Source organism: Phascolarctos cinereus, unplaced genomic scaffold (assembly GCF_003287225.1).
Source record: "Phascolarctos cinereus isolate Bilbo 61053 unplaced genomic scaffold, phaCin_HiC Scaffold_4;HRSCAF=312, whole genome shotgun sequence".
NCBI lineage: Eukaryota > Metazoa > Chordata > Mammalia > Diprotodontia > Phascolarctidae > Phascolarctos > Phascolarctos cinereus.
This window is the reverse complement of record NW_027555847.1, coordinates 4,216,646-4,239,588: the sequence shown is the minus strand read 5'-3', so window position 1 is coordinate 4,239,588 and position 22,943 is coordinate 4,216,646. Positions and strand designations below refer to the sequence as shown.

At 51.2% G+C, this 22,943-nt stretch overlaps 2 protein-coding genes across 2 annotated transcripts in view; one reads left to right on the top strand and one right to left on the bottom strand.

Moving 5' to 3' along the window:
• Nucleotides 1-419: 419 nt before the first annotated feature.
• On the top strand, nucleotides 420-16,623 carry ACAA1 (acetyl-CoA acyltransferase 1). Its single transcript, XM_020964407.2, is given in 13 exon segments — nucleotides 420-666; nucleotides 789-882; nucleotides 1,193-1,250; nucleotides 9,333-9,412; nucleotides 9,816-9,858; nucleotides 11,160-11,258; nucleotides 11,608-11,688; nucleotides 14,304-14,494; nucleotides 14,572-14,751; nucleotides 15,033-15,088; nucleotides 15,764-15,813; nucleotides 15,815-15,907; nucleotides 16,107-16,623. Coding segments are annotated over 13 exon segments (1,290 nt in total). The 5' UTR covers nucleotides 420-477; the 3' UTR covers nucleotides 16,183-16,623.
• Nucleotides 16,624-16,985: 362 nt separating this feature from the next.
• Nucleotides 16,986-22,943, bottom strand: part of DLEC1 (DLEC1 cilia and flagella associated protein) — a 77,568-nt gene continuing 71,610 nt past the window's right edge. Inside the window, exons 39-41 of the mRNA XM_078151671.1 lie at nucleotides 17,746-17,899; nucleotides 17,424-17,541; nucleotides 16,986-17,175 (exon numbers count right to left, since the gene is read on the bottom strand). Of these exons, the coding sequence (XP_078007797.1) occupies nucleotides 17,073-17,175; nucleotides 17,424-17,541; nucleotides 17,746-17,899 (375 nt within the window). The 3' untranslated portion in view covers nucleotides 16,986-17,072. The remainder of the gene's footprint in view (nucleotides 17,176-17,423; nucleotides 17,542-17,745; nucleotides 17,900-22,943) is intronic.

Genomic DNA, 22,943 nt, shown 5'->3' with positions numbered 1-22,943 from the left:
GATTCCCACCCGCGCCGGCTACCGCAACGATCCAGGTCAGAGGTGAAGAGAGAACGCACCAGAGTCGGCGGACACAGGAGGGATGATGTCACCTAAGTGGAACTGACCAGGCAGGCGTGCGCCTGCGCCGAGACCTCCTACCGCCTGAGGGCGCCTCACGGGCAAGGGCGCGCAGACCGCGGTCTCCGGGCTCTTGGGGGCGGAGCCTGCATTCTGCCCCGCCTTCTCTCTACTCCCGCCGTGGGCGGAGCCTCAATTCCGCCCCATTGTCCGTCGGGCGGGCCTTTGGGTCTCTAGAACCCTGCAGGGACCACAGCCCTAGACGACAGGAATGCGTAGCGCGGCGGCAGGGGGCGTGGCCAGACGGGCGGAAGTTCCGCGGGGCCGGGGGCGTGGCCTTGCGAGGAGGACGGGGGCGTGGCCTGGAGGGGGCGGAAACCGCCCGCTGCGGGTGGGCCGGGGTCAGTAGGGCTCGGGATGAAGCGCCTGCAGGTTGTGCTTGGCCACCTGTCCGGCCGCCCGGATCCGGGCTCGGTTCTGGGCCTTCAGGCCGCCCCATGTTCGGGCTCGGCGCCCGCAGCCCCGTCCAGGGCGTCCGCCGACGACATCGTGGTGGTGCATGGGCGGCGCACGGCCATCGGCAAGGCCGGCCGCGGTGGCTTCAAGGTAGCGGGCCTCCCGTCCCCGAGCCTGACTCCGCTCGCCTCCCTCGCGTCGTATCCCTCTCTCGGGGCTCCCCGGGTCCCAGCCTCATCTGATCTCCCATCTACGTCCCTTTGTCCCCGCAGGACACGACGCCAGACGAGCTGCTGGCTGCCGTGATGACAGCCGTGCTGCGGGACGTGCAGCTGCCGCCCAGGGAGCTGGGCGACATCTGCGTGGGTGAGTGTGGGCCCGCAGCGGGAGGGGCGCTGCGCCCCGCATCCCCCCAGCCTTAAACATGGAAGGAAGCTAAGGACGGGGGCGGGGGGGGGGGCTTCTTGGCCAAGGATACACAGGCTGAACTTGCTGCAATAATTAAGCGCCTACTTCGTACCAGACACCGGGCACAAAGGAAGGGCCGCAAAGAAACCCACCCCTGCCGGAGGCTGCAGGCAGCCGTTTGCACCCTGGGAGACTCCCCGGGCTGAAAGCTGAGGCGTCCTCTCTGCAGCTCTGCCTCCCTCTGAAATGTACCCCCCTCTGCCCACAGGGAACGTGCTGCAGCCCGGGGCCGGTGCCGTCATGGCCAGAATTGCCCAGTTTCTAAGGTAAAGAAAGTTCTGGGAGCTCTTGGTCTGCCTGCCCTTTGACCTCAGACTTGGCAAGGGACACCATTCCCACAGCTAGACCTCAAGCTGGGGTCTGCAGTCCTCTAACCCCTCAGGACCCCAACCATTGAGCCCTCCAAGAGGGGTGAGCGCAGCATTCGCCATGGCGTTAAGGCCAACAAGGCAGCTGTAAGGTCATCCCCCGACCCAGCCAACACAGTGGGCGCCATCTCAGCCGCTCCCAGCCAGCTTAGGCCCGGGACAGTAGTCTGCTGTGGCACGAAGATGGGGTGGGGGAGGGGTTGGCTGGTGGTGATGGGGGGCTGAAAATGGAAAACTTTTCGCCTTCTCAGAGGCCAAAGTTAGATCTGCTTAGGAAGAAGGAATTCAGGAGTTCAGTGTTCATGATGCCTCACAGTCATTAGCTAAGCTGTGATTGACCTTTTCCCTTATTTCCCAACACTCAGCTGTAGACAGATTGCCTTTGGCTCCTTGGCACACTCCTGGACTTTCCCCCTGATTTGAAGGGAGGATCTATTAATTGAGTTCTTTGGTTTCCAGGTCAGGTTAAAGCCAGGGAATTACCTGCCATTAATTCCACCAAGGCATACTTTTCCTAAGATGGACAGAAATAAACTGTCAGGGAGGTGGGGCCAACCAGAGACATGATATGGGGCTGTCTAACCCATTGCTGGCCCTAGGGCTGATGTCTGGCTCACTAGAACTTCCCGGAGCCCTGATCTCCATTCCAAGGGTCTGCTGCAGGACAGGCCCAGCCTGGATGCCCCTGGTGGATCCATTACTGCTTCAAGGACCCCACCCGTGGGGGCTGGGTATATGGGCTTGCAGAGCAAGAGCCAGCCTGGAGGCTCCCGTCCAGGGTACCCACTGACTGCCTGACAGGTCCAAGGTCACCCTCTGGAACTGGGCATTTGGACACTCGAGCTGCCCACCTCCCTCTTTTCTCTGTGTCTGGCGTTCGCTCAGCTCCTCAACCCAAGACGAGGGTTGCCCTGTCCTGTCTGCTCAGCCCCTCTCTCAATATGACTTCTTCCCGCGCAGCCCTGTTCCTTTGTTGGCTAACAATGTCAGAGGCATCAGGCACTGTGCTTTTTAACGTTCATGTCTGTATGTCCTTGTCTTCCAACTGGATGGTGAGCTTCTTGTGGGGAGTACAGCTCTTCTGGGTGGTCTGGAGGGCATCAGTGGCAGCCAACTGAGCCCTTCCACATTTAGAACAAGGATGTTCCCCAGGCCCAGAGGGCAAGAACTAGAAAGGACCTTGGGGCCCACGCCTTCCAGCACCCGCATTTTACTGATTGAAATTGCAGCCCAAAGAGATCAATTAGCAAGTGACAGAACCAGAACTTGAACCCAAGGCCATGTTTCCAGGTTCACCACTCTCTGCTGAAGCTCAGCAACTCTTTATTCTGTATATAAACCCAGGGAGTACGTGGAGCTCTCGCTAGAGAAATTGACCAGGACCCAGGAATGGAAGCCAATGGAGGGGCTGGCAGGCAGGCAGTCCACACTTATTTAATGTCTGTGGTGTGCCAGGCACTGTGCTTGGGATACCAAGGAAGGCAGAAGACAGTCCTTCCTTCAAGAACTTCACAGTCTTCTGGGGGGAGACCACAAGCAAAGAACATTGTACAGAAGCAGTATGTACAGAATAAATTGGAGACAATCAGCAGAAGGAGGGCACTGGTAATAAGGGGGATCAGGATGGGCTTTCTGTAGAAGGGGCCACTTTAGCCTCACTTGAAGGAAAACAAGGAGGTCCAAAGGTAGAGCTGAGGAGCAGGAGTGTCACTGGCATGGGACCCTGCCAAGGTAGGGAGGTGGGGAGGGGGGTCGTCTTGTTAGAGGGGCTGCAAAGAGACCTGTGTCCTTGGGATGTAGAATTATGGGGGAGGGCATTATGAAGGGCTTTGAGGGCCAAACAGGATTTTATTTGATCCTGGAGTTTACTGAGAAAACCACTTTGGTGGCTGAATGGAGAATGGACTGGAGTGGGGGTTGGGAGGGGGGAAACTGGAGGCAGGCAGGACCCCCTTCCTCCCCCCGCCCCAGCAGCTATTGCCATAGGCCAGGTGTAAGAAGATAAGGCTCTGCACTGAGGTGGGAACAGGGTCAGAGAGATGGGTAGGATTATTTTGGAGAGAGGTTGCACAATTGAAATTCACAAGAGATGTAGCAGAGGTGAAATCTGCAAGAGATGTAGGAGAGGTGAAATCTACACAAGATTTTGCAGAGGTGAAATCAGTGAGAGATGTAGCAGAGGTGAAATCCACAAGAAATGGTACAGAGATGAAATCAATCAACATCCTTGGCCACAGCTTGGTATGGGGAAGTGAGAGATAGTGGGAGCCCAAGGGGCCAGGAAGGTGGTGTTCCCTTTACAGTAACAGAGAAGGTAGGGGGCAGGGTGAGGCTTTAGGGAGAAAGATAATGAGTTCCATTCTGGACATGTTGAGTTGAAGACTTTTACTGGACATCCAGTTTGAGATATCTGAAAGGCAGTTGGAGATGCAAGACTGGAGGTCAGCAGAGGTTTGAAAATCATCAGCTTAGAGAAGGTAATTAAATCCAGTGCACTGATGAGATTGAGTAGTATAGCCGGAGAAGAGGACCCTGGGTGGAAGAGCTGTCCTTCCTCCTGTGCTGCGGGGGTACCAGGGTATGTCACCCACCAGGCAGGAATCTTTCCCTTGGTTCCTAATTTACTTATCAGAGAAAAAAAAGTTTTCCAATGTGATGAATGGGATCATTCCTGTTTGAGGGGATATATTTCAGGCTTTTCATCTGTCTTCAGAGCCTAATTTTTTTTTTCAGTAGCCACCTCCTATATCTAGGGATCTTCATTCACCTTTGGGGAAAGAAGGGACTTGGATTATAGAGAGAGGGATGAGGAAAGAAAGCTACTGCTCTTAGAACCAAGGAGTTCCTTGAGAACTGACTTTCCATTAATTAGATTATCTCATGGGGTGTGTAGGTATAGCAAATTTTGAAGAAGCATGGGATGGGTTTAAGGAGATATGACCTAGTTTAAGTAGGAGTAGATAATGAGGGCAAATAAAGTGGTTTGTTTAAGGCAGGGGGAAAGGAAAGAAGCTGAAGCAGAGGACTTTAGACTCTTGTGTAACAGGTTGTTTTTGTCTTTGTTTTATCAGTCGGTCAATGCATCCTTAACAAGTACCTCCTGTGTGCCAGGCACTGCCAAGCCCTGAGGATGTAGAGCCCAGTCTAATGGGGAGACAGCAAGCAAACACACAGATACAAAGCAAGCTTTGTGCAGGATAGATTTGTTGTTACTCAGTCGGTGCAGTCATGTCCTCTGGCTCTGCTGACCCCATCTGGGGTTTTCTTTTCAAAGATGCTGGAGAGGTTTGCCGTTTCCTTCTCCAGTTCATCTCACAGATGAGGAAACTGAGGCAAACAGGGTTAGGTGACTTGCTCAGGGTCACATATCAGGTGTCTGAGGCTGGATTAGAACTCGGGAAGAGGAGTCTTCCTGATGCTAGGCTGGCACTCTATCCACTGTGTCAGGTAGCTGCCCATATGGGATAAATAGAGGATCATCAACAGGGAAGGTACTGTAATTAAGAGGGATTGGAAAAGGTTTCCTGTCCAAGATTAGATTTTAATTGGAACTTAGAGGGTGCCAGGGAGGTCAGTAGTGGGAGTGGAGGAGGGATTGCCTGTGCAGGCATAGGGGCCTCCATGCCTGGAGCCGAGAGGTGGAGGGTTTTGTTTGTGGCACAGCTGGAAGGCCAGTCACTGGACTGAAGACTGTGTTGGGGAGTGAGGTATAAGGAGACTGGAAAGGTAGAAGAGGGCCAGGTCATGAAGGACTTTGAGGGCCAATCAGAGCCTTTGTATTTGATCCTGGAGGTGACAGGAAGCTACTGGAGTTTACTGAAGAGAGGGTGACCTGGTCTGCTCTGAGCTTTAGCAAGATCACTTGGGTGGCCAAATGGAGAGTGGACTGGAGCGGGTAAAGACTTGAGGCAGGCAGAAACTCCCCCTCCCTCCAATTAGGCTATTGGAATGGTCCAGTTGTGAAGTGGTGACAGCGTCAGCGGAAGAAGGGGGTATGTTCTGGAGGTGCTGCAGAGGTGAAATAGACGGGCCTTGGCACCATATTGGATGTGGGAGGTGAGAGACAGTGGGAGCTTGGCAGCCTGGGAGAATGGTATTGCCCCCCCACAGTAACAGGGAAGGTAGGAAGTAGGGGAGGTTAAATGAAAAGGTAATGAGTTAGTTCAGTGTTGGACGGCTAAGATGTCTACTGGACATCCAGTTTGAGATGTCTTCAACTGAAAGCAGTTGAAGAAGTGAGATTGGAGGTCAGCAGAGAGATGAGAAGACTTGAGAATTCTCAACATAGGGATGGTAGTTAAATCCATGGGAGCCGATGAGCTCACCAAGCAAAGTAAGATAGAGGGAGAAGAGAAGAGGGCCCAGGACAGAGCCCTGTGGGACACCCGCCGTTAGTGGGTGTGAGCGAGATGAAGATCCAGCAAAAGAGACAGGATCAGTCAAATAGGAGGAGAACCAGGAGAGAGAGAGAGGGAGAGAAGGAGAGAAGGGTGTCCTGAAAACCTTGAAAGAAGAGAGAGAATGTCAAGGAGGAGAGAGTGACCCACAGTGTCCAAAGCAGGAAGGTCCAGATAAGGAGTGAGAACAAGCCATTGGAAAAGGCGATTAAGAGAGTATCAGTAAATAACATCTGTTCTGATTGTGAAGTGGAGGTGACGACTAGATTTCGGGATTAGATCTGGTAGATAGAGCGCCTGAATAAGTATGGACAGAGGTTCGTGATATTGCACAGGAGGCAGCAGCAAAAAAACATCCCAAAGAAACAGAAGAGCAAGAAAGCAAAATGGCGTCTGATGAGGCTTTACAAAGGAAAGAAGGAAAGTGAAAAATAAAGCAGAAAGGGAAAGATGTGTCCAACTGAATGCAGAATTCCAGAGAATAACAAGGAGAGAGAAGAGGGTTTTCTTAATGAGCAATGCAAAGAAATAGAAGAAAACAAGAGAATGGAAAAGACAAGAGACCTTTTCAAGAAAATGAGAGACATCAAGGTAACGGTTCATGCAAAAATGGGCAGAATAAAAGAAAAAATGGTAGGGACTTAACAGAAGCAGAAGAGATGAAGAAGAAGTGGCAAGAATGCACAGAACTACACAAGAAAGATCTCAACACGATGTGGTTCCTGATCTCGAGCCAGACAGCCTAGAGAATGATGTCAAATAGGCCTTGGGAAGCACTGCTAGCAATGAGGGCAGTGGAGATGATGGAATGCCAGCTGGGCTGTTTGGAATCTGAAAAGGTGATGCAATTAAAGTGCCGCACTCAATCTGCCAGCAAGTTTGGAAAACTCAACAGTGATTACTGTGTTGGAAAAGATCAGTTTATGTCCCGATCCTAAAGAAGGGCAGTGCCGAAGGACATTCAGATTTCTGAACAATTGCACTCATTTCACACGCCAGCAAGGGTGTGCTAAAGCTCCTGCAAGCTCAGCTTCAGTGATATGTGAACTGAGAGCTAGCAGAAGAGCAGGCTGGCTTCCAAAGAGGCAGAGGAACCGGAGATCAAATTGCCAGCATTCGCTGGACTGTGGAGAAAGCAAGAGAGAGTTCCAGAAGGAAAACATCTGCTTCTGCTTCCTTGACTGCACTTAAAGCCTTTGACTGTGTGTGTCACAACAAAATGTGGCAAGTCCTCCAAGAGATGGGAGGACCAGGTCGTCTTGTCTCCTGAGGAGCCTGTGTGTGGGACCATAAGCGACCATGAGAACTGAACGTGAAACGGCCAATCAGTTCAAGACTGGAAAAGGAGTATGACAAGGCTGCATACTGTCACCCGATTTATGTAACTTCATGTGTAATGCCGGGCTGGAGGAATCAAAGGCGGGAATTAAGGTTGCTGGGAGAAATACCAACAACCTCAGACATCCAGACGCTCCCGCTCTGGTGGCAGAGAGTGAAGAGGAATCCAGAAGCCTCCTGATGAGGGTGAAAGAGGAGGGCGTCAAAGCTGGCCTGAGGTTTGACATCAAAAAACCAAAACAAAACTGAGATCTTGGCATCTGGCCCCATCACTCCTTGCAGATGGAGGGAGAAGAAATGGAAACAGGGTCAGATTTTCTCTTCTTGGACTCAAAGATCACTACAGACAGAGACTGCAGCTGTGAAATTAGAAGACTCTTGCTCCTTGGAAGGAAAGCTATGGAAATCCAGATGGCACACCAAGAGGCAGAGACAGCATCTTGCTGACAAAGGTCCATTTAGTCAAAGCTAGGCTTTTTTAGTAGCAATGTGCTGCTGTGAGAGCTGGACTATAAGGAAAGCTGGGCGCTGCAGAATCGATGTGTTTGAGTTGTGCTGGTGAGAGTCGCTTGGACATTAAGGAGATCAAATTGGTGAATGCTTAAAGAAATTAATTCTAGCTCTTCATTGGAAGGTCAGATACTGAAGCTGAAGCTCAAATACTCTGGCCATGTAATGAGAAGGCAGGACTCATTGGAAAAGACCCTGATGCTGGGGAAGATTGAAAGCAAAAGGAGACGGGGAAGGCAGAGGATGAGATGGACAGAGTGTCATGGAAGCAACAGACATGAGGTTGGACAGACTTCAGGAGACAGTGGAGAGTAGAAGGGCCTGATGTGCCGTGGTCCACAGAGTCACAAAGATGCAGATGCGACTGAGCAGCAAATAACTGGAGGGTGGTTTTGGTGAAATGATGAGGCTGGAAGCCAGATTGTAAGGAGTTAAGAAGAGAGTGAGGGGAGAGAAAGTGGAGACCCCTGTTGTAGGTGCCTTTTCCAGGAGTTTGGGAACAAAGGGAAGAAGAGGAGAAACAGGAGGATAGTGGGGAGGTTAGAATCAAGTGAGGGGTTTTTTTTGAGGATGGGGAGACATGGGCATGTTTGTAGGCAGTAGAGAAGGAGGGATTGAAAATAAGTGAGTGGGGATGACAGAAGGGGCTGAATGGAGTGGGATCTCTTATGCAAGGAGAGAGTTAGACTTGGTCAGGAGGAAGGCCTCTGTGTCCTGTGAGATGGGGGTGCAGGAGGAGGGTGGGGACAGGAGGGAGCTCATAGGGAATGCCCTCAATTTTCTCCATGAAATAGGAGACTTGGTCTCAGCTGAGAGAGGCAGGAGGTGAGAGGAGGGATGAGAAGGGGTGGAGAGTGGGAGAGGGGGCTGAGCAGGGAGGCGGAGCAGCATGGCTGGGCAGCAGTGAGGGCCCCATGGAGGCTGCATCACATAAAGGTGTGGTGCACCTTTTCAGAATGGTGGTGGGATTTTCTCCACCTTTGTTCAGGAGAGAGTGTGTGTGTATATGTGTTGCAGAAGCAAAGGTGACAAATGGTGAGAGTGAGCCAAGGCTGGGGCTTGTCCGAGTGTAGTTCGTAATGTGAGAAGGAGGCCGCTGATTGCAGAGAAGAGGACCAGGGGTCAGAGGGTGGTTAGTGCAAAGGAGGTGGCTGGGGAGAGAACTGAGGGATCAAGGGGTGGGAGGTCACGGTGTGGATGAGAGTGGGGATATGTAAGGGAAGGCAGAGGGTGAGGCAGAAAGCCAGTACATTATGGTCAGATCAGGGGACTTCAGAATTCTGCACCATGGATGTGGTCCCTCTGTGGGTGATGACCAGAGGGAGGCCGGCTCTACTTTGTGACTGAGGTCGGGTGGAGGGATTTTAGGTGGAGGAACTGAGTGGTTTGAGTGTTTGACGGGGAATCAGTGTTGAAATCCCCAAGGCTGAGTGTAGGAGCTGGGGAAAACAGAGTGACTGTTGGGCTCAAACGAGGTAATAATCACAAAGCGCTCTCTAATCGCTAGTTATGAAAAATATTAACTCTTCTTAGCACCTCTTCCTGTCTCGGTCTGCCTGGACAGTCTGCCCCAGGACCATAAAGTTGTGCTTCTCACGCCCTTCAACAGAGTCCCAGGCCCTGTATAACACCTTCCTCTGGCCCTGCCCTCTTCATCCTTGGAGCCCACGGGGGGGGGGGCGCTCCAGCTTGAAGGGGAGGCAGCCCCATGGACTCGCTTTGTGTTCTGTTTCAGTGACATCCCAGAGACAGTGCCTTTGTCTGCTGTCAACAGGCAGTGCTCGTCGGGGCTGCAGGCTGTGATGAACATCGCAGGTAAGCTGAGGCAGGGCCTCCCACTGCACTGGGGCCCAGGTTCAAGGCATGACTGGAGTCTCAGACTTGGTTTTTCTTCTATAAATGAGGGTAATCCTCGCTTCTCAGCCTCTTGGCTTGCTCTGCAGGAATGTGTGAGCCAGGCTCTGTGGGCCCTAAAGCCCCATCCTTCCTATTCTTTCCTTCTCTTCCTTCCTGGTCAGCTGCTACTGCTGCCCCCGCTGCTGAGTGAAGCTCACACCCTGATGTCTGGGGCCTCCATGGATCCTGTGAGCTCAAGGAATAGTCCATGGAGGGCTTTTATGGCGATGAAGCCACAGAAAGTCGCCAGCCACCCCAGCACTGGGTGTCGTGGCCTGTGGGCCGCGCCGTGAGGAATGCTCATGAGCCACTTTCATTGCAGGTGGAATCCGTCAGGGCTCTTACGACATTGGCATGGCCTGTGGGTAAGCATCTTTCTTTGCTGAGCTGCTGGGCACTTGCTCACACGTCTCCAGGCCAAGCCCCTTCCACTGGACCAGTGTGGGGTCTCTTGGGACGAGGGTCCCCCAAGTGTGGGGGCCCAGGAAGCATCCCCCTGCACGGAGGCCACCATGGTGGTTCTTGCTGGGATGAGTGGCTCCCTCCTTGTTCTTGGCAGAATGCTCCCCTCCAAAGGCACACCCAAGCCTACCTTGGCCTGCTGCCTCCTACCTTCCCCCCTCTCCCAGGGGGCTGGAGGAAGAGGAGGAGCTTAATGAGTGATCACCGGTCGATTGACAGGGGTCGGTTCCCGCAGGCCTGCTTTGCCTCGGCCCAGGGCCCCCCACCTCCCCTCTGGGGCCGCTGGAGAGCAGAGGGTCTCGGGGGGATAGTGGTCTTTGCTCTGGTTTTCCTAGTCTTGTCCACTGTGTTTCTGGCTCCCGCGTTGGCCCTCAGAGGCAGTTCTGTTTCTCCCCATCTCTTGTCTGTGCCGTGGGAAGACTGAGGGCAGCTGGCCGGCCATTGCCCCTTCCCCGTCTGGCCCAGGCCTGAGGTGGGCATGGAAGCAGATGGCCACCGATCCCCGGGAGGGCTATACTTGTAAAAGTCAGCTGGCCAGCCAGTGGAGGCCTCCCCACAGCCGCAACGGTCCCATTTTATAGGTGAACAGACTGAGGCTTTGGAACTCTGAAGTGGTTTTTCCAGGGTCACAGAGCTAGAAGGGGCTGGAGCAGTAACTGCTCTCTGACCTCATCCTAAGGCTGGCCTTTTCCACAGCCTGTGCTCTCCCTTCCCAGAGTGGCCGGGGGGAGAGCATGTGTGGAAACCAGGATGCCTCTGGCTGCCTCATGGGCCTGCATTCTAGGCCGCTGCTGGGGAGCCCTCTAACTTTAGCCTGGTCACTTCCCATCCTGTGAAATGGGTAGAGTGGGCTAAATGGTCCCTAACATTCTCACATGGCCTGGTAGCCATGCCCTCCTCATTTGGGGTCATCCCGAACCCACCACCCTGAGGCTGCTGGTCTGGGCCACAGGGTCAATGAGAACCAGGACTCGCTCCCATTCCAGCCCCGGCGTGTGCTCCAGGAGGGGGCTGCCCTCCTCCCCTTCCCTGCCCCTCCTCTCCTTCCCCTTCCCCTCCTCCCCACCCAGGCTGGCCCCTCAGCATATCCACGCTGGCCTCCTTGGTCAGGCCCATCTTCCCACCCTGGGGCAGCTGGGGCAGGAGGTGGGGGGCGCAGCCCCTCCAAGGGAGCCCAGCATTGAGGTGCCTCTCTCCTGGGCAGGGTGGAGTCCATGTCCCTGGCCGACCGAGGGAACCCTGGCAACATCACCTCCCGCCTGGTGGAGAACAGTCAAGCCAGAGACTGTCTGATCCCCATGGGGTGAGTGCTCCGAGCGGGGGAGGGGGGAGCTGACCCCACTGAGCCCCTACCTGCCCTGGGGCGGTGTCCTCCCCCTGCCAGCACACGGAGCTGAGCCAGCCGTCCAGGGTCGCCTGCCACACTCTCTGTCCACCTGCTGCAGCCGGCCAGGTTTCAGGGAGGGCTGGAGGCCGCTTCCTGCTTGTTTTAGTATTCTCAGCTAAGTTCCCATGATAAGGCACCACGCTGAGCCTCGGTTTCCTCATCTGTAAGAATGGGGCCATCATCTTTGTGCTGTGATGGTATCTGTCCCCATGCCCGGCTCCCCTTCCTTCCCTGTCTCGACCCTCTGCTCTTCTTGGCATCCCAGGATTACGTCGGAAAACGTGGCGGAGCGATTTGGCATCTCCCGGGAGAAGCAGGACGCCTTTGCTCTGGCTTCCCAGAAGAAGTGAGTGTGCACCTGGGGGCACAGGGGATGTGGTGCTCCGGGAAGGGATGTGTTCTGGGCACGGTTGGGCTGCCAGCTGCGGTCCGAGGGAAGGGCAGAGGTGAGCAGTGGCCTCCTCAGGCTTAGGGCCCCCAGCCCCACCCGCCGCGCCGATGATTAGCTGTGGTGCCCGTAGCCTCGTCCCCACCCCAGTCCCGGGAGGCAGGCGGTCTTCTGATCCCCATCGTACAGATGAGCGCACTAAGGCAGGCTCTGCCCAGGCTCCCCCAGCCTTTCCCAACCCGGTGTTCTCCCTGCATCCTTGAGGTCTTGCAGCTGATAGGTTAGTGATGGGCGTTGTGCAGAATCTTGGAGCTGGGAGGACCTTAGTCCAGCGCAGGCCTCCCGGCTCCTCCATAATGCAGCCACGTGTTGTGAATGATAGGCCTGCTCTGAACCACCTCGCTCTCTCACTCAAGAACTGTGGCTCTCCCTTGCCTCTGGAACAAACTACGGAATGCTGAGCCAGCCTCTTGCAGTGTGGCACAGCGGACTTTTCTAGGCTTCTTTCATATCACTTCCCTTTAGGCACTTCCTATTTCTGTCCAACAGTGATTTTCTGAACTCAGCATTTTTTTTGAGTGCTTTACACTTAATTATCTCATTTGATTCTGTTTTATTTTATTTTTTAATTAATTTATTTTGATTTATCAACAATCACTTCCATATGCTTCTGAGTTTAAAATGTTTCTCTCCTTTTCTCCCCACCACCCTCCCCAAGACAGTGCACAATCTGATACAGGCTCTACATTTACATTCCTATTAAACATATTTTCAGATTAGTGGTGTTGTAAGAATTAGAACCAATAGGAGGAACCAATAGGAGGAACCACCAGAAAGAGGAAACAAAACTCAAGAAAAGAGAAAAATAAGTGATAGCGATTCGACTTCCATAGTTCTTTCTTTGCATGTGGGCAGCATTTTCTATCCCGAGGCCTCTGGAGATGTCTTAGATCCTTGTAATGCTGAGAAGGCTTCAGTTCAACAATATTAGTCGTCGCACAAGGTGGCTGTTACTGTGTACAACGTTCTCCTGGTTCTGCTCGCTTCACTCAGCATCAGACCATACAAATCTTTCCAGGTTTTTCTGAAGTCAGCCTGTTCATCATTTCTTAGAGCACAGTAGTATTCCCTTACATTCATATACCACAGCTTGCTCAGCCATTCCCCAATTGATGGGCATCCCCTCAATTTCTAGTTCTTTGCCACCACAAAAAGAGCTGCTCTAAATATTTTTGTACATATGGGTCCTTTTCCCATTTGTTTGATCTCTTTAGGATATAGCCCTAGGAGTGCTATTGCTGGATCAAAGGGTATGCACATTTTTATAGCCCTTTGGGCATAGTTGCAAATTGCTCTCCAAAATGGATCATTTCATAACTCCACCAACAGTGCATTAGCGTTCCAATTTTCCCACATCTTCTCCAACGTTTATCATTGAACTCAGCATTTCATCTACCACCTCCATACCTTTGCCCTGGCTGTGCCTCTGCCTAGAATGCTGCCTCTCCTCTCCTTAGTCTCTTGGGGCCCTTGCTTTCTTCAGAATTTGGCTTCCACTGCTTATGAAAAGCCTTCTCTGGTACCACCGGTTGTTAGCTCACTCTTCCTCTGCTAATTCTCCGTTGACTTGATGGCTGCCCTGGGAGAATGGAAGCACCTTGAGGAGGAGATATGTTTTGTGGTGCAGACTGCCCTGAGTGCTCACTGCTCGGCCTGTGCCTGGCCCCTGCTGCCTCTCTGGGCCTCGTGGCCCTTCATTCTGCAGTGAGATGGCAGCTCTTCAGTGAAGCGCCCCCAGGGCTGTGTGGCGTCCCCAGGACCCAGAGTTGGGAGGGACAGAATAGCACACTGATCCAGAGGGGCTGTGGTCCTGCTGTGTGGCCTAGCACATAGTAGGCAGTGAATACAGACTTGTTTGATATCCCTTCCCCTGCTGTTCTGTGGCCACAACCAGGGCCCATGTGCTGCTTGGTAGATGGGATTGTGGCCGGTCTCCCCTCACCTCGCACTCTAACTGGTCTTCCTGCCTCCGTTGTGGACCTTCCTTCTGCACTTTGTCCAACCTCCTGTGGCCCCCTCCAAGTGCTTGGTGAGCTGTCTGTCTATCCTCCGTGGCTTCTCCTGTGGCCCAAGCTTCCTCGGATCCCTCCTGGGCCTTTGTCTGTGGCTTTATCCGTGGCCTTCATGGGAACCTTCCGTACTTTGGAGCCTGGAGCCCTAAAAACTGAGGGGCATGGAGGGGGTGCTGGGGAAGCCTCTCGTCCCCTCCCGTTCCAGCTTGGCGGTAGCAGCCTGTGGACATCCCCTTTCTCTGCCCACTCGGCGGCTCTCTTAGGCCCCACGCCCTGGCCAGCTGACACTCGGCCTTGAGGACAGGGACGGCTCAGTCTATAGCTCTCGGGGCCCAGAGTGGGCCCTCCCCCTCGACTGGTGCGTGGGGATGCCCCAAGGGGCCCCTGCAGCTCTCCTTCCCGTTGACCATCTTTGGGACGATTCTGAGCTCCCCAGCCAGCTCCGCCTGGTTTCGCGCTGGGGACGGGCTCTCAAAGCGTTTGTTCCCTTGGTGCCAACAGGGCGGCTAGGGCCCAGAGCCAGGGCTGTTTCCAGGCTGAGATTGTGCCTGTGACCACCACCATCCAGGACAACAAGGGTCACGAGAAGTCGGTCACCGTTTCCCAGGACGAAGGCATCCGAGCCAGCACCACGCTGGAAGGGCTTGCCAAGTTGAAGCCAGCCTTCCGGAAAGATGGGTCCACCACTGCCGGTGAGGGCGTGGGGCACAGGGCAGTGCCAGGGTGACCTCTCTCTGTGGCCCCTCCTCATCAGCCCTGTCTCCACCAGGAAACTCCAGCCAAGTGAGCGATGGAGCTGCTGCCGTCCTGCTGGCTCGCAGGGCCAGAGCTGAGCAGCTGGGCCTCCCTGTCCTTGGCATCCTGCGGGCCTATGCCGTGGTGGGTGTGCCCCCCGACATCATGGGCATCGGCCCCGCCTATGCCATCCCCGCGGCATTGCAGAAATCAGGTGATGACTGGCAGGAGGCTGGCGGGCACCCTGTTCATCAATCAGTCAGCTGGGGAGGGGGTGTATGGGGGGCTGGAGACTGCATCAGTGAGGCCAGGGGAGCCCCCACATGTCCTTGGCAAGTTTCCTCACTGGGAGACTAAGGAAGATGGCCACCTGGGTTTGGGGGTGGGGGGCCCCAGGCCAAGCACCCCTGGGGCTGGCCAGGGGAGGGGGCTGGGCATTGTCCATAGACTTGCTAACGGGTCGTTTCCTTGGCATCCCCTGCCGCCCTCCTGAAGGGCTAACCGTGAAGGACGTGGATATCTTTGAGATCAACGAGGCCTTTGCCAGTCAGGTGAGCAGCCCTGTTGACTCTACTGCCCTCCCATGCCTACCCTTCGGTGTCCGTGGACACTCATTTTTCTCCCCACAGGGCCAGACCCCATGTTAGGAATTTCCACTGTTTCTAAGATGATGTTGGGGTAAAGTGACAATGGCACAGGGAACAGAGGGCTGGCTTGAAATCAAGACCTGGGTTCAAGCCCTCCTCTGCCACCTAGTGACTGTGGGCATTGGGGAGGGACAGAGCCAGTGCCAACCTACATCAGTAGAGGGCAAGTCCTCACCTGGGAGTTTCCTCACCCATGAAATCACAGGTTCAGGGGCCTCTCTCTGCTGGTTTGGCCAGGAAGTGCGGAATCAGCACGGCAGTCAGTAATCATTTATCAAGCACCAGCTGTATGCTGGGCTCACTGCAGAGGACACAGACTGTGAATGAAACCGTCCCTGGGCTCGGAGAACTTCCATTGGTTTTGGGGCAAAATATTTCTACTATTTATTGATGACTCCTCAACCTCAGCCTCGACCATGCCCATCCAAGGAGACGTGTCCATCACAGCAGGCCCGCGACCCAGACAGCCGCTCTGGCCATTAGCGGGAAGGCCCTCCCGTACTGGGGGGGTAAGGAGGCTGCCCTCCATGCCAGGGGAAGGACATGGGAGCCTCAGGCCTGCCCTTCTTCTCTTTCCAGGCTACTTATTGTGTAGAGAAGCTGGGGATTCCCCTGGAGAAAGTGAATCCTCGGGGGAGCCATTGCCTTGGGGCACCCGCTGGGATGCACAGGGGCCCGCCAGGTCATCACACTGCTCAATGAGCTGAAGCGCAGGGGGAAGAGGTGAGACACCCCGCCTGCTGGGAGGTCCAGCTGTGGCCCCGGGGCTGGGCTTATGTGGGGGCTTGCCAAGGAACCAAGCTCCAGGGCATCCTGGAGGGAGGGGCCGCTGTCTGGGCCTTTCCCAGCCCAGTCCCACGTAGGGGACAGTCTGACCTGGCTGGCTAGGCCCTGCTAATCCCCTTTCCCTCTCCCGGCACAGGGCTTATGGCGTGGTGTCCATGTGCATTGGTACTGGGATGGGAGCTGCTGCTGTCTTTGAGTACCCGGGACCCTGAGGCCTCAGCCCTGGGTGAGGGAGGAGGCCCTGGGGGCGCACTCAGAGCCCTGGGGAGCCAGGGCAGAGGCCCTGCGGGGGTGGGGGGGGGCTGCTTCTGGAGGGGGCTTAGGCAGCCCTCCCATCTCTCTCTTCCCTCCCTTCCTTCCTTGCTGGGAGCAGCTGCTGTTTCCTCAGGGGGTGCACCAGCAGCCCCCCGGCTCTTGTGCCTTTTTCAAAGAAATGTTCTCTTGCATAAATAACTAAAATGATGGCCAGCAGCATGGCCTGTTCAGTGGCCTGTGGCTTGGTCCAGGCTTTCCCCTCTGTTCCTCCTAGCTAGCTGAGGGTTTCTGGCCAGGAGCCAACTGGGCTGGGGTGAGCAGGGAAGGGGGCTTCCAGGGGTTGGGGTCAGGCTGTCTCTAAAATCTCTTTAATCAGAACAATAAACCCTCATGACTAATTTCCAGGACTCTTCTCTAGGGGTGTGGACCTGAGGATGCCCCTAGGCCATGGGGAAGGAGTGAGCTCCCCCCACCCCAAGGCAGCTAGGTGGAAGACCTAGTGCAGATCTGGCCTGTGACCTGGCCAAGTCTCTGCACCTGTTTGCCTATGTTTCCTCATCTGTAGAATGGGGGTCATTGTAACACTGACCTTATGGGTTGTGAGAATCCCATGAGATTGTCTTTGTAAAAAGGCACTTACCTAGCACTCCCTTGAGCTGACGCCCAGCCTTCCCTGGCACTGCCTTCCCCGCCCCAGGCAGGAGACTGCCTGGGCCTCCACACCCCCAGCCCTGCCCCCACGGAGGAAGAGAAGGGCAGGTCAGGCAAGCTCTGCATTTATTAAAGTGGTGCTCATTGCCACACCTGTCCTGCTCACGGGACCAAGGCCATGCCAGGCCACCAGCATCTAGTACTTCTCATTGTAGGAGCCTTGCCCACGCACATGCAAGATGCAGGCCTCTCCCAGAATGTCGTCCACCGTCACGACTGCTTCATACTCGCAGCTGTCACTGCCACGAAAGGGGATGGCCCATCACCAGGAGGCACGGGCTAGCAGGAGAGACCCTGGGCCACCCCAGGCCTGTGCCCTCAGTGTCAGAAGTCTGACCCTGAGCAGGGAACGGGGCTCTAGTCATGCTGAGGTTGGGGAAATCTGCAGGAGAAATGCCTTCCGGGGAAACCCCAGTGCTAGCAAGGCCTGGAGAGAAGCCCAGGCTGCCCTTTCCCCCTCCCCACAAGGAATGGGCCTGCAGCCTACCTGGCAGTAAAGTGGATATACAAGCTCATGGAGGTTGGTGGGGAGTTGACTTTCCGAGCTTCCAGTACGCCACTGGTTGGGTAGACTTGAAAGATGACGTTGTGCCTCTCCTGCTTGTCTGTGGTTCAGAGAAACCAAGGAGAGGCCTGAGGGAGGGGCAGGAGGGAGGAGGTGGCATTCCCATGGGGCAGCCACATCCCATCTGCCTTCGCCCCCCATGGAGTGTGCCTACCTGGTGGCCAGGGACCTAGCCAGGCACCTTCCCTTGCATGTGGGGTTTTCCCCCTCTGGGTCGGCTTCAGGCGAGGGCTTGGGGTCTTACCGGTCAGAGCTATCCAGTGGCTTCGGCAGGAACTCTGGTTCAGCAGGGTGACCTCTCGGGTGTACGTCTCATTCACAAAGCAGGTGCCAAAGTCCACCCAGCTGGTGGAGAGCTGCAGGGATGGAATGCTCACAATGGCCAAGAGGGGCACCACCTATGGGCAAGTGGGCATGTCAGCGGGGAAGGGTGGGGCTCTCGGCAGAAGCCCTCTGGTGCCCCATCTCATCAAGTGTCTGAGTGGACCGCCATGTCTCCGGCCCTGCTCTTCGTTCTCCATGACCAGCACTCCTTGGGGCTCCTTCCCCCCTGCTGGGATGATGCCAACAGCCTCCCACCGGGTCTCCTCACCTTCCCCCCCCTCCCCTCTCCAATCATGACCAGGTCACTCCTCCAGGACAAAATCAGTCAGATTCTTCTAGTGCCCCACACTCTGACTGCCCTTTCACTCACTCCTCCTGAACTCACTGGTCAGCAGTGGGGCATCTTCCTGCTCCTTGCTGTCTGTCAGCACTTCCAGGCTCTCCCTCTAACCCCATCACTCAGTCACCTCTCTCCCAGTCAGGATTCCAGCAGCCCCTGTCCAGCCCTTCCTTCCTCCATGCCCGGTCCCTGGGGCGTTCCCTCCTCACATTAGGGGACTTCAGCATGCATGTCCGTGCTCAGGAGCTCTGAAATGGCTTCATCTGATAATAATAGGTTGTCATTCCACCTCTGCCTCTGCCTTGTAAGCCCAGACCCTGTTCCGTGTTCCCTCCTGCCTTTCTCCCTTCCTGGGGAAACCAGCTCAGCTCACACTGTCTTCTCTCAAGCCCCTTGCCCACTTACCCTCTCTCTGATCCTGCCATGCCAAATTCACTCTAGCCTTAGATTACTCCCACCAAAAACTGGGACACTAATGCACTGTTGGCAGAGTTGTGAACTGTCAGCCATTCTGGAGAGCAATTTGGAACTGTGCCCAAAGGGCTAGAGAACTGTGCATGCCCTTTGATCCAGCAATACAACTGCTAGGTCTATATCCCAAAGAGATCATAAAAATGGGGAAAAGACCCACATGGACAAAAAATATTTATAGCAGCTCTTTGGTATCAATGAAATAGAAATCGAGGGATGCCCATCCATTGGGGAATGGCTGAACAAGCTATGGTATAGGAATGTAATACTACTGTGCTATAAGAAATGATGAGCAGGATGCTCTCAGAAAAAACCTGGAAAGACTTGTGTGAACTGATGCAAAGTGAGGTGTGCAGAACCAGGAGAACATCGTACACAGTAACAGCAACATTGTGCCATGGTCGCTGTGATTGACTTGGCTCTTCTCAGCAAGGCAATTCCAAAGGATTTATGATGGAAAATGCTACCCACATCCAAAGAAAGAACCGATGGTCTGAATGTGGATGAAAGCATGCTATTTTCATCATCTTTATTTTTTGTGTTTTCTTTTTTTTCCCCTTTTGGTCTGTTTCTTCTTTCACAACATGACTAATGTGGACATGTGTTTTTACATGATTGTGTGTACATACATATATACATACACACATATATATACACACATACATATATATATATATATATACATATACATGTATATATATATATATATATATATATATATACATATACATGTATATATATATAAACCTGTCTCAAACCACTTACCATCTTAGGGATGGGGCAGGAAAGGAAGGGAGGGAGAAAACTTGGAGCTCAAAATTTTATTTGAAACAATGTCAACAGTTATCTTTACATATAATTGGGAAAAAAATATTTAATGGTATTAAAAAATTACTCCCACCCTCCACTGCTTTCACACCTGCATAAAACTATGCTGCCTTGGGATACTACAAGTTTATCTTACAGATTCTCAACTAGGCCCTCAATAATGCAAGTCAATTTTTCTATACCTCCCTAATTCACTCACAGCAGCTATTCCAACTTAGAAACCTTCCTCTTCCCCTGATTTCTCAGCAGAGGAAATAGTAGGGAAAGAGGTCTAGGAAAAGGGGGGGTAAGCAATAAGAGGGAGGGCTGATTAAGGGAAAGATTTTTGGAAGCAAAACAAACTCTTAAAAGAGAGAAGCAAGAAATCAAAACAACTCTGAGGTACCACATCACACCTATCAGATTGGCCAACACAACAAAACAAGAAAATGATAAATGTTGGAGAGGATGTGGGAAAATTGGAACACTAATACATTGCTGGTGGAGTTGTGAAATGATCCAACCATTTTGGAAAACAATTTGGAACTATGCCCAAAGGGCTACAAAAATGTGCATACCCTTTGATCCAGCAATAGCACTCCTAAGGCTATATCCCAAAGAGATCAAACAAATGGGAAAAGGACCCACATGTACAAAAATATTCATAGCAGCTCTTTTTGTGGTGGCAAAGAATTGGAAATTGAGAGGATGCCCATCAATTAGGGAATGGCTGAGCAAGTTGTGGTATATGAATGTAATGGAATACTATTGTGCTATAGGAAATGATGAACAGGCTGACTTCAGAAAAACCTGGAAAGATTTGTATGGTCTGATGCTGAGTGAAGTGAACAGAACCAAGAGGACTTTGTACACAATAACAGCCACTTTATGCAATGACTAAGATTGTTAAGCTGAACCCTTCTCAGCATTATGAGGATCTAAGACATCTCCACAGGCCTCAGGATGGAAAATGCTGTCCATATCCAAAGAAAGAACTATGGAAGTTGAATCGCTATCATTTTTTTTCTCTTTTCTTGAGTTTTGTTTCCTCTTTCTGGTGGTTCCTCCTGTTGGTTTTAACTTTTACTTACAACTTCACTAATGTGAAAATATGTTTAATGGGTATGTAAATGTAAAGCCTATGTCAGATTGTGAGCCATCTTGGGGAGGGTGGGGGGGAGGAAGGAGGAGAAAAATTTTAAACTCAAAAGCATATGGGAAAAAAACAAAGAAAAAAGAGAAGCAAGAAAAAAACTACAAGAGAATAGGAGGGAAGGAAATATATAATTAGTAACTGTGAACATGAATAGGATGAATTCACCCATAAAACACAAGAGCACAGCAGAGTGGATTAGAAACCAGAATCCAACAATATGTGGTTTACAAGAAACACACTTGAAACAGAAGGATAAATACAGAATGAAAATGAGGGACAAGAGTACAGTCTATTAAGCTTTAACTGAAATAAAAAAGGCCAGGAGCAGCAAGGATGATATCAAACAACGTGACAGCAAAAACAGACCTAATTCAAAGACTGCGTTTTGCTGAAGGGTACCATAAGACAATGATATCAGTACTAAACATACATTCACCAAATGGCTAAATTCTTAAAAGAAAAGTTAAAGGAGTTATAGAGAGAAATATATAGTAAGACTAGAATGAAAGGACCTCAGATCTACATAAACCTAACAACAACAAAAAGGCCTGAATAGAATTTTTTAGAAAATTTAGATATGGCAGATCTCTGAGGAATACTAAATGGGAATATAAAGGAGCATATCTATTTCTCAGTTGTTCATGGCACCTTCAAAAAAAAAACTGACTGAGGGCATAAACCTCACAAGCAAATGCATAAAAGCAGAAGTAAAAGCAATAAAAATTATATTCTATAAGAGGTTTTTGAATCAAAGATTAAAAGTAATTGGAAACTAATCCTAAAGAATGGGTGGATCAAAGAACAAATCATAAAAACTAATTTCATTAAAGATAATGACAACAAGAAAACATGCCAAAATTTGGGGGATGCTGACAAAGCAGTACTTAGAGGAAGATTCACATCTCTACACACTTTTATTTGTAAAAAGAGGGAAAGAATAGACCAACAAATTGGGCATGCAACTAAAAAAACCTAGAAAATCAACAAATTAATCCCCTCAATTAAATACCAAAATAGAAGCCCTGAATCAAATCAAAGATTAACAAGATTGAAAGCAAAAATAAACAAAAAGTTTGAATAATAAATGAAACGACCTTTTTTTAGAAAGAAAAAAAACCCCAATAAACCAGATAAGCTATTAGCTAACTTGATTTAAAAAAGAAGAAAACCAAATTAACAGTATCAAAAATTAAAAAGGTGAATTCACAACCAAGGAAGGAGAAATGTAAAAAATGATTGAGCTATTTCATCTATTTACATACATACATGTGCCAATAAAACTTGCAATCTAAATGAAATGGATGAATATTTACAAAAATAAATTGTCCAGATTAATAGAACAGTAATTAGAATATTTAAATAACCCTATATTAGAAAAGGAACTGAACAAGCAATAAATGAATTCCTAAAGAAAAAATGCCAGGACGAGATGGATTTGTAAGCGAATGAATCAAACATTTAAAGAACAATTTGAAGACTACATACGCTGTTTGGAAAAATAGGAAAAGGAGGAGTCTTACCAAATTCCTTCTTGGACACAAATATATTCTTAATAACTAAACCAGGGAGAATCAAATCAAAGAAAAAAAGTGTGGACCAATATCCCTATTTAACATTGATGTAAGCTTTTCAAATAAAACTACTACTGTAAAGACCACAGTGACATATCACCAAGATCATACACTCTGACCAGACTATATCATACGAGGAATGCGATCTTGTTCAACTTCAGGAAACATATAGACAGAATTGACTATATTAATAACATACAAAACAAAGATCACAGAATTAAATAAAAAGATGTAGAAAAAGCTTTTGACAAGATAAACAGCCATTCCTGTTTAGAAAAAAAAAACACACTAGAAAGACTAAGGGGGAAAATGGAGCTTTCTTTAATATGGTAATTAGTAACTATCTGAAACCAAGATCCAATGTCACACATAACGTGGATAATGTGGAAAAAAGGCCCTTCCAGGAAGATGAGGGGAAAGCCAGGATGCCCATTGTCACCGTTAGCATTCAACACAGTGCTGGAAATGATAGTCATGTCAATAAGGAAAAAAGACATTGAGAGAATGAGAGAATAAGCAATGGGGAAACAAAATTATACTTTTTGAAGATGACATGATGGTTTACTTAGAAACCCCAGAGTCAAATAAAAAATGAAATGAAACAACAACTTCAGCAAAGTTGCAGGATATTTTAAAAATAAACCCATACAAATCACCAGCATTGATGTATAATACTAACAAAATCCAGGAGGAAGAAATAGAGAAATTCTATTTAAAATACCTGCAGATAGTATAAAATATTTGAGAGGCTACCTGCCAAGACACACAGAGGA